This window comes from Musa acuminata, unplaced genomic scaffold (assembly GCF_036884655.1).
Source record: "Musa acuminata AAA Group cultivar baxijiao unplaced genomic scaffold, Cavendish_Baxijiao_AAA HiC_scaffold_1086, whole genome shotgun sequence".
NCBI lineage: Eukaryota > Viridiplantae > Streptophyta > Magnoliopsida > Zingiberales > Musaceae > Musa > Musa acuminata.
This window is the reverse complement of record NW_027021300.1, coordinates 1-16091: the sequence shown is the minus strand read 5'-3', so window position 1 is coordinate 16091 and position 16091 is coordinate 1. Positions and strand designations below refer to the sequence as shown.

General features: G+C 42.6%; 1 protein-coding gene across 1 annotated transcript; it reads right to left on the bottom strand.

Moving 5' to 3' along the window:
• Nucleotides 1-435: 435 nt before the first annotated feature.
• Nucleotides 436-8961, bottom strand: LOC135666359 (small ribosomal subunit protein uS4m-like). Its single transcript, XM_065177934.1, has one exon. The coding sequence runs from the start codon at nt 2168-2170 to the stop codon at nt 1172-1174; it is 999 nt and encodes a 332-aa protein (XP_065034006.1). The 5' UTR covers nt 2171-8961; the 3' UTR covers nt 436-1171.
• Between the last annotated feature and the right edge of the window lie 7130 nt (nt 8962-16091).

Here is a 16091-nt window from a genome sequence, read left to right as displayed (position 1 = left end):
CCCTTGGCCGTAAGAGTTTCCTTTGTGGGAGCGCACTCTACCCTTCATTCTTGCTTGTTGGTTAAAGTATTCTAATTGTCCCTCTCGTTCTTCCTTCTTGACTATCCTGTCTACCTTTGTTGTTTTCATTCTGATGTTAGAGTTTGGATCTGCCACTCATGAGTTGCTTGGTGGAATTCAAACCATCAAGTAAGGGTACCCCAATACTACCGCTACACATGATACATTACTTGGCCTTTCCTTTCCGTATCTCCCGTTCCAAACTTATACTACTTATTCGAATTCTGATGTTAGAGTTTTCGTCTTCTACTCGTTAGCTCCCCTTTGAGTTTGCTGAAAGAGGTAGGTCCATCGTATAGTTTCAGGATGTCTTCCGCATCTTCCAAAATCCCTACTATGACTCGGACAAAGGAAGACAGATTTCGAGGGAGCAGTCAAGAAAGAAAGAGCTAATTGTGTGAAGAAGAGAAATGGAGTTATGGTACAGAGTTTTGAACAAATAGAAAATGCCACTCTATATGTAGTCGCGTGGTTAGCTGTAAGTTTTGATTTGCAGCAGGCTCTTAGCACCCTTCCTTTCTTTTGAAACCAATGGGAGTACCCTAGAAAGATGTCCTAAAAAACTATGTGAAAAAGCTGCATCCATGACAATGATGTCTGCGGGGCGGGTAGCATCTCCCCCGGCTTATGTGGTTTAGGAATGCATGATCGATACATCGAAGAGAACTTAAAGGAAGAATGAATGAATTAATGACCTATGAATCCACTTGGGACTTGTCAAGAGCTTTACAAGAATGAATGAATTAATGACCTATGAATCCACTTGGGACTTGTCAAGAGCTTGACTTTCTAAGAAAAGTCCAAACTCCTCCTGACAACAAATCCCTTTGTCTAAAGTGTGTTCCCCTTTGAGCATTTGAAACTCATGTTCGTTCATAGTGTCTTTTATTCGCCTGTGTGAAAAGAAAGAAGAGAAATTGGGCAATGTTTTCCCGAGAGAGACTGCCTTCTCTCAGGCCAGCAATCTGATACTTATAGTCGACTGCGACGGTCTTACATATTGATTTCTATCCAAAGGGAGACCCTCTCTATAAGGAGAGATATACTCCCAGGATGGATATTTCCCTATGAGGGCTTATATGCTTTGGCCACGTTTTCTTACTTATCAGCTCTAAAGAGGAAGGTTTGGATCTTTCAATCTTATGTCGTGAGGGATGTTCCCTAAGTTAGGTCCATAAGATACCACAGCTTTTGGTGTTCTATGATTTACCTCCGAATAATGAGTAGGTAGTTCGATCCTTTTGATTCTTATCTTCCTAGTAAAAGGGGATCCAGAGCAATAGGTCGAATTACAATATACTTTATACTTGTCAACAAAAGCGCATATGGAAAGAGTTGGAGGATTTCGGTTTTTCTCCTTCCTTCTCTTCAATAAGAAAAAGTATTTGAAATGAAACAAATTCTTCTTCATTCTGTTGTGCTCAGCGAAGGAACTGCCTAAGCATACTTTAGCGGATCCAAACTTCTTTGTTCTTTCTAAGTCTTCTTCTTGCATAGAATCACGCAACTCTTGCAAAAACCCGGATTGGAGTAGTAGACGGCACCCCCTCTTTGTTTTGAGTAAGCGGAACCATTCTGTTTTGGTTCTTCTCCACATTCTGACCGGCAGGAATTTCCCTATTATTTTGCCAACTGATATGTCGATATAGAAAGATCTCCTTATTTGTATTTCGGCTATAGTTTCTGGAAAAGATATTAGATCACCGTGGGAAACTTGAGAACTTGTTATGCTGACCTGTCCATTATTCAAACTAACCTTTCGATGACTTATCGGCTGCCTTGCTTGAGGAATGGTTTTACTAAAATGGAGACGAACCAGAATCACGTCCGATCTTGTTTCTTGATTGAGTAGAAAAGGGATATATGAAGTTCGTTCTCTTCCTCTCCGAAGAAGCCCCCTTGTAGGTAAATCTCCATAATAAAGGGACAACTTTCGTGTTGTTTGTGATTTAATGTAACAGTTTCGATTTTCTCTCCTAGAAAGATTGATTTGGATTGATCTCCTCTTGTTCCTCAATCTTCGGAGAATGCTGCGTTGTATTAGAGAAAGTTCTCTGTTCCGAACATTTCCTAGAAGTAGACGACACGCTTGAAATCTTAATGCAGGCATGAAATTTCCCCTTCCATAAGTGTTTTTTGCCACATCACGTATAACGGGAATCGAACCAAATTATTCCACGACACCCCAAGGTCCTCCCTTAACTCAATTCACTTTAGAGATTTGAGATAATGACTTTGGTTGCCTAGTGGTTGTAAGTTCTCATAAGTCCTACCTAAATATACGACTTCGTAGAAACTATTTGAATGCCTGTACATTCACTACAGTGTAACAGTGCTCAGGTAAAGGACAGTGTCGTCAGAAAGCGAGCGGGAAAGCTCTTCAAGTGTGGCGTGCCGAAGACCTACTTGCTCTGCTCCCTATTGCAGAAACCCGGACCAGCTTCCACGCAGTCTTATAATTCACTGCTTATGCAGAAGCTACTGATCCACTCAGACTTCTATACGAACGAAACGAAATAGTTGATGTCGGTTGCGGACCAAAGTCACCGGAGTAGCATCTTCCAAATGGGGACTTGCCCTCGTCCTGAACATTTAGTGGTACAATGATGACAGAATGAATCAACTCCAGAGGTTGGGTGTTGTACAAGAATGAGAAAGCCACAACAAACTGCAGGGGATATAGCGCGTAAGAAAATACATTTGTTATCCATTATCCCAAAAGAACCCAAGACACAATATCCAATGTGGTTCTGGTTTATGATATGATTCGGTTAGTGTATTCAAGGTATTTTCGATAGCTTTCGAAGCAATCTCTTGAGTTTTCCCTTATCTAAACGGGTCTTGCAAGAAAGACGGATTGAATATTGAGCTCCAAATATACGCTATTGGGATGGAATGGCTCAACCTAAGGTCTCCCCCCCAAAGAACCGAACGTGCGAGTTCCCCCGCATACGGCTCAAGTGTCGAAGGCCCTCTTGATTTAGCGTTTGGTAAGCGCTTCGCTGTGGCCAAGCTTACTGCCTATATCGGTAAAGCTTCGCCCGCTAAGTAAGCTGTAAACGAAAAGTGGCTTCTGGCCGCCTTATTCCGTCACCCGAGATCCAAGTCAGCACCGGCAAAGAGATATTGATTCCTCGTAGACGGCATGGAAGCAAGCTACCTGTTGCCTATCTCACCCGGCACTTCCAAGGGTGAGCCTTCGCTTTTTGAATCGTCTTCTGCCCAATGCGGTACCCTACTGTTTTTTGGTTCCCATCCCATTGGGTTTACCTTGTTAACAGGTTGACCCCATGGCAGCAAGAAAAGGCGATCTTGTGCTATACTCCGGTGATCTCTTGCCTACCGAGGCACGCAAACTCCCATCGTGTCTCAGATCACATTCCGTGAATCGAAAGGGGAAGCCCACTCATAAATTAGCTCCTCTTGTAGATGTGGTGCGGTTTGACGAAGCGTCTAAGCACAGTTCACTCGCGTTGATCAATGTTGAGTTTTGCTACCTCCACTCCTTAAGGTTACATGATGATGTCATATACACTGATTGCATTCTTTTCCACGCTTCATACCTCCTCTCCTATGATTAAGGGAAAGGGCTAGGCATGGTGGGGTAGGAGCATTCCGTCGGCAAGATTAGAAGCCTTACAAAAGAGTCTTATGTTCTCCGAGTCGCACGGCGTTTTAACCGAAAGAACTTCTTGCGCAATGAATCATGCCTTTCTGTTTTTATGACCAGATATTGTTTCTTTATTCTCATTTCAAATTGTTCTCTGGACTTTTTATCAATAAAAGGTGATCGTAACAATGTATATAAGACTCGTGAATCAGGCAATCCAATCTGTAGTGTGTTAGGGGTAAGCCCCAACAAATAGTGGTTCTTCAAAATAGGGTTCTCAAAGGATCGAATCACTATGCCTATCTTGGTTGTCGTTACTTTTGGTGGTCCTTATTTGCTCCTCTTCCTGTTCTATTGAGAATAAGGCTGTGCCACGCCGGTTGAGAATTGGGGTTTGTTTGTTTTTCGTAAAGAATAATAAGTAGGACCAAACCTAGAAGAGAAAGCTTGAGCACGGGATGGACTATTTATGTTCTATGACGAAGATGAAGCCGTAAGCTAAGCCGAGATTAAGCTGTTGTTGACTTCTAGAATGGATGGGACCAGGGTAAAAAAAGCATACAATGCTCCTCTGCTTACCTTATGAAAGAGCAAGCAGTAAGAAGTTCCCTCAACAAAAGAAAGGAGCTGAGAGCCTTTCCTTTTGATTGGATTTTGATCTTACTTGGATCTACTGCTGTTAGAACACCACAATTTTCCTCCTATTGGGATTAATGCTCTCAATGGTGAATCTATCATTCGCTATCTTTTGAGTGTTGAGAGGAAAGAATGGAAGAAAGGTAATGAAACCCGCGATGGCTACTGAATAACCACCTTTGACTTTGTTAATAATGAAGCCTTTGACCTTCTTATTCGTTCGCCAATTCTTCTGCAGTTCCATCCAAGCTCGGTTTTGTCTTAATCTTCGTGGAAGAAGAAGCGGTTCACCAGCCAATACATCCAGGGATCCCCAAAAATCATGAAACCTTAAGACAGCTCGCTCTTTGATCTGTGATTGACCGGCCACTAGATCCATTAAGAATCTATCATTAATCCGCTCTGGAATCTGTGAGTCACCTGCCACTACATTCTGGGATCCCACCTTATTCTCAAACCTGTGGCTCGTGGCTCGGTTTATTGGCACTCCTGTAAGCTCATCTTCCATACAATTGAGTGGGGTACCTGGTCCTGCATCCACCAAGAACATTTTCTCCTTTAAGCTACAGCGTAAAACGGAAGATTGTAAAGCTATTCCATTACATAATAAGAAACTAGAATTGGATCTTGGAAATGATCGACTCCAATAGATGTTCATAATAAGCTTGCTTGGATTTTGACTACTATTCCTATTGAGAAGAAGCATCCAGCCACACCTGTTTAAAGTATTACGCGTAGTTGTGTTGGGAACTCGTAAGAAGTGATTTGCCGCTGTAGCTTATCTAGGCTGAAAACCACTAGACCCTACATCTCTGGCTGTCCCACCCACTAAGAGAAGAATGGGAAATGCCCGTTGTTGCCCGAAGCCACCGCGTTTGCCACTTTGATAGTTATTGCATGACACCTGGTGTAGAGGCTCCTGCATGAGTGACAGCACCCGCAAGCAAGATACATCAGGAAATACTGCGAGAACTCCAAAAAGACCAGCATCCGCAAGACACATCAGGAAATACTGCTGGAACTGCTCTAGCTACGTTCTTTCCCTCTTCGCTGAACTTCACGCTCTTGCTTTGCTTCTTTGTCTTGCTTGTGGAAAGGCGAGTCTATTTTCGCAATAAATATAGGTGTAGTTAAGAGCAGAAGAAGAGAAGAAAAGAAAGAGTATCTTACTACCAGAAGAAGTTGTTAAGAGCAGAATCAGAAGGATTATCTTCATCATCATTGGTGTTCCAGAGCGAAGGGAGAGTGGCGGCTGCTCCAGCGACCGGGAAAGCTAAGATCTGAATTCGCCCTAGAAGATCGAGTAGGAAGAGAGAAGACGATTGTTTTATCATCCCTAGAAGCTTAGCTGACTCGGATGCCCATAGTCATTCTTAAAGGCATAAGTCAGTAAACAAGCAGACGTCAGTGAGTTATCGAACAAAACAAGCAAGGTCAAAAAGCAAGGTCAGCGTCAGCTGCTGGCTGCTGAGAGAATAAATGAGTACTGAAATCTAGGGTTCAGAAAAGAAGCAAGCAATAGAAGCAATGCGGTTAGTTTGCTTGTTCCGTTGTTTGTTGAGTTATGTGAATAACCATTTGATCGTATGGGCTAACAGAGTTCTTTGAGTTGTGCATTAGCCTGAAGTTGGTTTTGGAGTTTAGGGTACGCGTGACTGAAAGGCCAAACTGTAGCTGCGATAGCTGTATCTCGTAAAGTGGAAAAAACCTTGATAGTTGCAGACCGGCCTATACTTATAAGTTCAGTGAAGGCTTTCTTATATTATCTTATCATTATAGGCGGGCGAGTTATTAGAGAATCAATTTAGAAGCGTTGTGTTCTGGTTATCTTGGCTTGAGAAGTTGTGATGGTTATCTTGGCTTGGCGTATTAAGAGCTCTCTTCCATTCGGATTTATTTACCTCAGCCCGTTGAGTCGACTTTGCTACCCAGTTAATAAGAATGCTTGTTTGTTTAATCAACTATTAACTATGTTACACGTGATATTCAATTGCGTTAGTCGTTGAGTTAGAAGCTTGAGTTGAGCTCCTGCGTTAGCGAGTTGTGCATTAGTAGCGCACACTAGTGCTTTGTTACTCCGGCACTCAATGATATTATTCTGATTCCGTTTGTTTACCTAGTTGTTGACCTTTCTTCTAGAATGTGATACTTAAGCGCTAGTTGTTGACCTTTATTCTTGTATAGAATGTGCAAGCGTTAGGTTACTTTCCGGGGTACATTAACGGACTTCTCTTTTAGGGCGCGCCAAGGGTAGAGTTTCGTTCACCGTTTGTTACTTATATGTATTATTTTCTTAAGTAGAGTTGAGAGTGTTGAAGCTATGCTGTGAAGAAGCAACACAAGCAAACAAGCAAAATACTATAGCTTACTACAGTTTGGCAGTAAGGACAGGAGTGTTTTTCATAAATTATAGAAGACTCCATCCAGATACATGGAATCTGATCATAATAGCTATCAATCAAGGTATTTGAACTGCCCTCTTATACCGTCTCGTCTCAATCAAGGTATTTGAACTGCCCTCTTCCTTCCACCGGTAGCGATAACAAGAAAGGGAACCCTCTGACTTCTACCGGGCTGATAACAAAGCAAAGTGATAGGAATGAAACCGATCCCGCAAAGAAAGAAAAGAACAGAAGATTTGTTGCTAGGACTTAAACAAGTACTTTACATCCATCTTAGTCAGCTCGATTCCATTGGCTTTGCATATTCTAATTAATAGGGGAGCATCCAATCCGTTCTACGGAGGCCACAGTATTATTATTCCCCCAAGCCAGCCTATCAGTCTCGACCCTTGTTTTTCCTGTCCTATGTTCCAAGTGTTAATCTCGTTCAATCCATAAACTAGTGCAATATACCATCTCCAACTGAGACCACTCGACCTCATCCATGAATCCACCCTAAAATAGATTATATCATATCTAGGCGAATCCACCAAAAAATAGATTCTATCATATCCAGGCTAGGGACAGACCCCTTAATAGAATCCATTATATCTAGGAACATACCTTTAAATAGAATCTAGGGACAGACCAGACCCTTGAGTCGAATCTATTCTATCTATAGGGACATACCCTTGAATCTCACATACCCTTTCTGGAATCTCATCTATTCTATCTAGGGACATACATACCCTTTCTGGAATCTCATCTATTCTATCTAGGGACAGTGAGAATTAGTGAAATAGAAAAGGATTGATGCTCGTAAGCACTCGACTGACAAGGGGAGGAAGGAAAACACACAGTTAACAGAACCTCTCTCCGTCTATCTTGTGAATCATGCAGACCATCAGGACCCAATCTTATTCTATACCAACCTATTCTTTCTTTAATCATACCTATTGAACCTCGATCCAATCACCCCCAGTTAGTCCGTTAAGCGTTTAATCAAGAGAGACTCGCTCCTTATTAAGAGAGTAACGTAACAGGCGTTCTTCAGGAGTGGCGGTAGCAAAACTCTCAATTAATCAATGATATTCAAAAGGATAAGCGGGATGGAATAGAGTCTAAGAAGGAAGATCGGCCATAGGAGTTTCTGAAAGGGGAGGTTCAAGAGGGTCAGCCGCCTACTCGAGTTTTTCCTATTTATTTGATGCCTTTATGCCCATATGCTCACTGTTCACAAGTCCCGTAGCAACGATCGAGCTACGAATGCATCAGGCTGGGAACGAACATTTCTGATTCTTTCTAATATGACAGCATGCCTTTCCTGTCTTTGTCAATAGGAATTTCTTGCGGATTATTCATCAATACTATGTCTTTCCTGCTGAAGTGTTCACGTAGGTCAAATAGCTTTTATAGCTCAATCCAATAGATAGTAATCAACGGAGATAGAGTGTAGCGGTTCAACCAATGCTTCTAAGGTAAGGTGGGCGGGGCACTTCATCAATGCTATTGAGCGGGGATACCAGTGTTTGTATACGAGCTATAAGCCATTGAGTAGTCAATATCAGAATGGAACAGTGAACCGGACAATCGACCCTGTCAGCACTAGTTCCATTTCTTATCTCTAGTGAGTTTATGGTGGCTAGCAATCGATCATAGTCGTTTTAGTTGGGAAGCAAGGAAAGCAATTACAACTTGGAATGTGTTTTCTCACATACAAGTATATTTTCATCTATTTCATTAGAGTAGTTCATTAGAGAAACTTCTATAAGTCAACGGAATAATCAATTTCAGAACGAAATGAACAAGTACGAGACCCAACTTGGACTAAAGAGTTAAGGGCAGTAGCCCAATAGTGAAAGACAGGAAAGCAAGAGCCAAGCAGCGGCTTGCTTAGTTGCTTGGCCGGTAGCACTGGTTCAGATCCTTTGACAACAATACTAGACTTAACGAGCAGGGATTCCACTTTAACAGGCCAAGTATATACTAGATGTCTATTACACTACACCCCCTCGGCTAATTCGTCTGTTTCTTATCTGTCAACTGCTTATAATCTAGTAACTTCATGAGGCCTAGTACCAGAGGAGAGAGAGGCAATCAACCAACATAGAGTTTTCAAGAGAACGAGCAAGCAAGGCCAAATAGTAATAAAACAACCCCTTTTTGCGTCGTTTAACCATATGCCGCCGTTCAACGGAGCTCATATGATATGGCTAATCTCACTTATGGAAAAACTCCCCACTACGCTCCTAACGCGCACTACACTACGTTGCTTGTTCTGTCCTTTTCATGCATTTTTCCATAGAGATTAATTAAGATAGACCTCTTCCTAGATATTAAGATGGACCTCCATCTTCCTAGGTGCCAATCAATTGAATTCTACTATGGGGGTGCTAACGCGAGTTGTTGTTGCAGGATGTTTTGTTACTCTCTTCGAGTTGTTGTTGCAGGATGTTTTGTTACTCTCTTATAAAATATGTCAGTTATTTGCTTTTCTTCAGTTGAGCATGATAGGTGCACTCAATTCCATGATTTTCTTCAGTGTTGTGAGTTTGTAGAGTAATGGAGTCTTAAGTTAGGTTAATCCCTTACATGAGTTGTGCACTCACATTCAAGAAGCCCTGAAACATACAAATGTAAGCTAAGGTTCCCCGATAAGTCATTTCTGTTTTGAAGCAAAGTGATTATATTCATTTATTTTAGAGATTATCTTATATTCATTTATTATAGAGATTATGAGTTAGATTCTTGGAAATGGAATTCCACAAAACAAGTCAGAAGTGAGTTTCCGGGGAACAAGTAAGAACAAGAGAAGAACTGACATCGGCCCACCCGAAGAAGAGTTAGGTAGTGAGTAAGCTGTTAGGTACCACAAACAAGGCAACATAGAATAGAGGAAGTAGTGAGTAAGCAGAACAAGCAACAAAGTCAGGGCAGTGAACTAGAAGCGCAAGGCCAGAAAAGAGTACGACACAGTAACGAGTTAGTCAGGATGCCAATAAATCCGATTTGCTTAAAGCAACGGAAAAAGAAGTAAGCTGTTTTGTGAAAACTATGAATTCAGTAAGCAGTGTTGTTACAACTATGACATTATAGGGGGAGAATAAGCAACGGAGCAAGCAGTAAGTAATGTTCAAGCTTAGAGCCAGCAGTACAGTAATAGGTGAGCTTTTTAGTTTCGTTAGTTTCTCAGAGGAACCAAACTACTAATAATGAACAAGTAGGGATAGCAGTGCCTCTCTCTGCCTATGTCCTTTACAGTGCCTCTTGCCTATGTCCTTTACTTTGTATGGGGTTCGGCTGCCTCAAGTAGATTCAATTAGGCTTCAATTCCCCGGGGCTCCTTAGCTTTGAACTCGCTGACGCTAGAACTCAGGCTCCCGAAAGCTGGAATTGTCATAACTCTGCGCTACTAACTACTAAGCTTGGCGGTTATAACAAGAGGAACTCTAGCAGCCCTGCCGCTACACTGACTACGTTACTTGGCGGACTTGGTCATAACTCTAGGATACAGGACTTTCTAATTCTCCGGATCTGAAATCCACTGCTGGCTCAACAAAACTTCATTGAATCTTGTTTGCGCAGAGAGAATAGGGGAGGAATAATACCCGAATCTATACCTTATCCCTTTTCTATACCCTTAGAGTCACATACTTTCCCTTAGAGTCACTTACTTTTGTACCGATCCTGCTCTAGCTGATCCAGATGTATCTTCTGCTATTGTTTAGTTGACTACTTGGTATGGTAGCGGCTCTCAGTGGGCTAATAAAGAACCTAAGTGGTTGGATGCCCTGCCCCCAGCTCAAGTCTTATTGTTAGTGGTTCTCTTCCTGGTGCGCTAGTGAAGGTCCTGTCCAGTTTGCATGGTTTCTATCGTTTTATGCCTTAGTTCCATTCCATTAAGTAATAGCTCTATTCTGGTTTTCCCGGGTGCAATTCTTTGTATTAGTTGCAGGGATGCGCTAGAGCGTAGCCATATTCTGATTCCTCCGTTCGAAAGTCAATAAAAGCAAGTAAAGAAACCCCGAGTCATAGTGTGTTTGAAAACGAGGAGCGGAAGCCTCTAACTAACACATAGGCATTTCCGTATTTATTTCAGTAGCAACTATAGGAATTGGAGCTAGGAGACAAAGGCTAAGAGCCTGTAAAGTAAGTCGAAAAGCAAGTGAAGTCAGACTTAAGGGGCTGTCGGATAAGCCGGAGTTCCTAGTTAAAGCAGTCTTGGCAGTGGTAGATGCATTACCTAACTTATGAGTTTGATTCCTTTCCTGCAGTTCCAATCCTTATTGGCATCGGTTTCAGTCTGAGAAGAGAGAGGAAAGTCAACAGAGTACACAATACTTTAGCGTAACATTAGTAGTTACTTTAAGGGGGATCGTTGGTCTAAGTCAGTAGGCGCGGTCGGAGAAGCACCACCAGTTGTGGAATTCCACCCTTTTCTTTTTAGTCTGAGAAGTCCAAGTTTGATTCTTATAATACGGAGTTGTTTTCTGTATTCTGTATGGTTTTCTGCATTCTATGTTGTTATATGTTGTTTTCCTACTTATTTGTTTTCTTCTTTGACTACTTAGTTGAAGTCTCAAGTCTCAGTAGCACCGGTTTAAGCCTTGGATTCTTTTATTAATCTTTCAGGCTTAGATGCACTGGCTTCATTCTTTCTCTCACTCGTTCCATTCTTAGTAGTGTCCGTTGCTTGGCCCTTGGCCTTTTCCACTCCTACATTCTCTATATTCTATATATAGGAAATAGGATTCAACTTGGGATTCCACAAGAACAGGAGCAGTAGTACCGGAGTTACAGAGCAAGAGGGTAAATCTGATAGGAAGAAATTACTTATAAAGACAGCCAAGACACGGGCCAAGGAACTACTAATGTTCCGCGGCAGGAGCTTTTGGGCAACGGCGTAAGCCGTTGTGCGGCAGCAGCAGTAGTGGGTTATAACGCAGTTATAACAATTCCTTTGTTCGTGTGTCGCGGCAGGGCCGCTCATCTGTGCCCGTGGAATGGGAAATCCTTCTAAAAACATCTCAAAATGCGAAATCATGCTATTTTCGTATATAGAAATTAGGGTCTAAAGTATCAACCTGAAAGTAGTTGTCCAATCGAGACCCCTCTCCTCTCCACTAGTTCTTGACCCAACGAGTAGTAGTCTAGTCCTGGTTAATCAGTAGTTGTAGCCAGAGTAGAGGTCGGTGCTATAGTTGAATACCTTGTTTCAGACCGGTCCCTTAGTTACAGGTAGTTTGTTGCATTCTTAAATGACTTATTCCTTGTTGTGAGTGTCAATTCTAACCTTGGAGTTCACCCCAGTTTGTTACTTCAACGAGTGAACCCCGACCCCTTAACTACACACATAGGTGATACCACTTCACTCTACTACTTATGGGAATGAGAATTGAGCTCCCCACTGACGAACTCTCCCGTAAGAGTAGGAATCACTAACTATCCAGTAAGAATGGGAATCCATGCCCGCCAATCAACTACTCATTAGTGAGCCTCCGGTGGGTTAGTAGCAGATGTACTAATTGCTGTAAGTACTGAGTTTAGCCTATAGTAATGAAGAGTTGGTTTCCAGACCCTTACCTTCTTAAAGTAGTAGTGCAGTAAAGATCCGTTTCTTAATCCAGTACTGGTGCGCGGGGTAAGGAGGGCAATCCGAAGCTATAGAAGGAAAGTAGCTCGGGCTAAAGTAAGCTTCAAAAGGATATGGTTAAGAAGGTGGAGTGATAGTGGAATGATTTGGTAAGCCAGCCCGTTCTTCTGTTTCTGATCTTAGAGTTGAATTCTTATTAGTAGTGGTAGATAGGTCGGGTTGAATCCCCAACTAGTAGTTGTCTAGTCCCACAACAAGTAGTTTCGTAGTTTCATCAGTGATAGTTTCGGTTTGATACGAGGTAAAGTACTTGCTTTGTTGCGAGGTGTGGTCCACAGAATGGAGTTTCTTACTATTCTACCAGTCCTTTTCAGCACTAACTTAGCCACTTATATATCTGCTCATCTTGAAACAAGCCCCAAGCCGGGAGTTCTAGTGAAAAGCCAGGTTTGAGACGATAGGGAGAGAAACAACTCAACTATGGTACAGGTTTGGCGATAGGGGAGAGGAAGCTAGTCAAGTTATCAATAACAGAGTTCGGGTCGGGGCAGACTATCTTACTATCAGACTGAAGCTTAGGTGTTTCGGACTGATCTGTAGGGTACTCAGAATCAACCTAGCAACTAGCAGGATGAAACCACTAACAAAGAGACCTCGACACCCCTCAACAACAACAAGACTCAAACCAGTGAGACAGAGGCCAAGCACTAACAACAAGAATCAAACCCAGGAGTGCAAGCCTGATAGTCGCTAGTAAGCCTACCGATTTACCTCTTTCCCACTTTAGCTCCTGCCGCACAACATTAGTAGTTGTTTGGCCCCCTCTTCTAGTTTAAGAATAGAGCTAACCAATCAAAGAATGTCCCTAAGTAGTCACAGAATGGAGCTCATGAGGCAAGGACTTATACCGGGTGGGTTCGGAATGGAGTTGACCAATATCATGAAACGGCCAAGCAACGGGACAAACAACTACTAATGTTGTGCTAAAGGGCTGCTCTTCCGGCCAAGACACTACTACAAAGGCAACGAAAGTCAAGAGCTCAATTAATATATGTTAATGGGGCTATAAACAAGTCTAGTATTCAGGGCGGCAGCGAGCTTAAAAACGGCAGCAACAATAATAGACATTACAAGTTAATACCAAGTCCTGTGTTCGGCACCCAAGGCCTAAACAAGGGTGTTACAGGCTATCCGACTTGAGTATCTTATTAGTAGATCCCTTTTTATTATTAGTTGTGGTTTCATTGCCTGAGTGGGTATGTGTCTCTCGAATCAATCTATTAGGGGTGGGGGTGTAATAGAAGTAGAAGGCTTTCAGCACCTTTAGTACTGCTCCTGTTCTGGTGATTGTTGTTGGCAAGATAAGAGAGGTATGCCAGGTATGCCAGGTTCAGAGGCTTAATCCAGTATGGGCGTAGGGAAGCTTAGGAGGTCAACTCTATTCTTAAGAAATCCACTACTAGACAATAGCGAGCGGAAGGGTTGGCTAAGAGCAAATAGCTAATCTCTTCTCTTCTGGCCAGTCAGTCAATACTCACCTAACTCCCAAACACATAGCTAGTAGGAAAGCAGACAACTATCAACTATCAACTACTCATAAATAGCTTACCAAGCCGACCTCGACTCAGGCTTGGCTACGCCTACCTCGACTCTGGCTACTCATACTTCTTAAACAGAAACTTCCCCTCTTGCTACTAGCTTAATTCTCCTCGTATACTTGCTACCCGGGCTATGGCAACGAGTTCAAATGGAGCCAACTTAATATAAGGGCTCTTATCCGATACCGACTTAATTAAGGGCAACTGCCAAGCGTATAGGCAAGTACCGACTACAAAGACATAGCAAGTAGACAGATAAAGCACCGAACCAGTCTCTTAGAAACCAACCCGTAGTACTGTAATAAGACAAGCGTATACTAGACTTACTGCCGGATGTAGCTAATTCTTTCCTCGAACAGTCCCTGCCTCGCACCAAACCAACCTATCTATACCTGTTCTCTTGCCCGAACTAACTCTATCTGACTAGCTCACCTCGCCTGTGACTACTGAGCTGCCTAGCTGCCTAGCTCACCCCTCTAGCTCACCCATGAGTTTCGTCCTGTAACTACCTAGTTGGATTCTGATCTTAGTACCAGGGGAAGCGGCAGGGAATCAGTGGGAGTAATGCCTTGTTGAAGTCTTGTTGTTAGCATCACTGTTCTCTATTTCTTCTTTGCTTAACAAAAGCACCCTAGCCTCGTATAGGAATTCACCAAGTCATTCCACAAGCAAAGCTGCTGTCAACTAATAACTGCATTCGGCTCTCAGCTCATCTCATTCTCATGCCCACTACACAGTGTTGTCTCCAGGAAAGTACTCCATCCCAATCTAGTGTTCAAAACTATTAATAAGGTCAATAAAGTGAGCAGCCCTAGATGGTGTTGTAGACGAGAGAGGATCTGAAGCTGTGCGAAAGAAGCTCGTTGATTGACTCGTTGATTGAGTATAGAAAGAAGTGCCCACTCCACTGAATAATGAATAGAATGAACTATATACCCATATCCCAGGCTTGGATTCACTAGTATCAGGCTTAAACTACCTCGCCCCATTCCGAGCAGTACCGGGTTCAGGCTGTCACTCCTAAGTTCCATTCTTTGACTCCTGGGGTTGGTTCTTTAACTACCTCCTCTCATTCTTGCTAGCACTGGTTCAAGCCTTGTTGGGAGTGATTGAAGCCTGGTTGTCAGTGGTTATAGTCACCAAGAAACTACTAATGACCAAGGCACTGCACCAAGCTTAGTAGCTGTAGTTATAGTCTCTTAGTAGCACTTGTCTTATTCTTAGACTCTGCAGGGGAAACTGCAACATTGGTATTCTAACTACTAACTAACAAACACATAGCGCCAAGCGTATACTACAAATAGGGCAGCTGGCTACTATCATACCTATGACAACTGGCAACCATCCCTCGAACCAGTTAGTAGATCCCTTTACTTGTAAACAGAAGAGAAGACTAAACTAGGGTCGATGTAATTGAGCTGGCTCATCTCCACTAGCAGCTGTCAACTAATAAGTAAGGAGGGAGTAATCATACTGTAGGGATCGATCACCCGAAGTCAGTTACTAGGCCTGCATCTAGGTCAACTCAGTAGCCAAACTCAGTAGCCAGAGAAGAGGACAGGTATAGTATAAGAATTCCGTTGGATGAGCCGGAACACTAGCTAAAGAGTCTTTAGTAGGAAAGGTAGAATCTGTCACCAAGGAATGTAGAGGTACACAACGCAAGGGAAACAATAGCAAGTGGGTAAGAAAGGACTGGAAGCGCCAAGCTACGACTAGTAGAATGAGTGGAAGACCTAGTTGACTCCGGTTTCCTATATTAAGAATAGTAGTAATTTAGGAGTTGAAAAGCCAGCAAATATTCTAGATTTCTTCTATGCTTAACACAAGCAGATGACCTATCCCTTTACTACCCCAACCAACTAGTAAGTAAGTAAACTACCCGATCCTCAAAGATGGTACTCTCTTTTTACTACCCGAGCCTCAAACAAAGCCGATACTTTCTTCTCTTCTTACCGACCCGACCTCTCATAACCATACTTTCTCACTGGACCTGGGCATTCTCTTTCTTACCTTAACCCAACAAGTAACGAATAATAAGCCACGAGGGTCCTTATTTCTAGTGTAACTATGTATTGACTTATCGAACTTTAACTCTCACTATCAATTATTCTGCTGACGACTTAACCTCAATCTCTAAGAGCACTGAGCACTAAACAAGCTACTAAGGAAGGAGCCACTACTACTCCTCGGCATCTATCTTCTCTTTAAAC

Bases quoted from the DNA above. Each gene is read 5' to 3' on its own strand.
- LOC135666359 (XM_065177934.1), bottom strand. From the start codon at position 2,170: ATGCCTGCATTAAGATTTCAAGCGTGTCGTCTACTTCTAGGAAATGTT.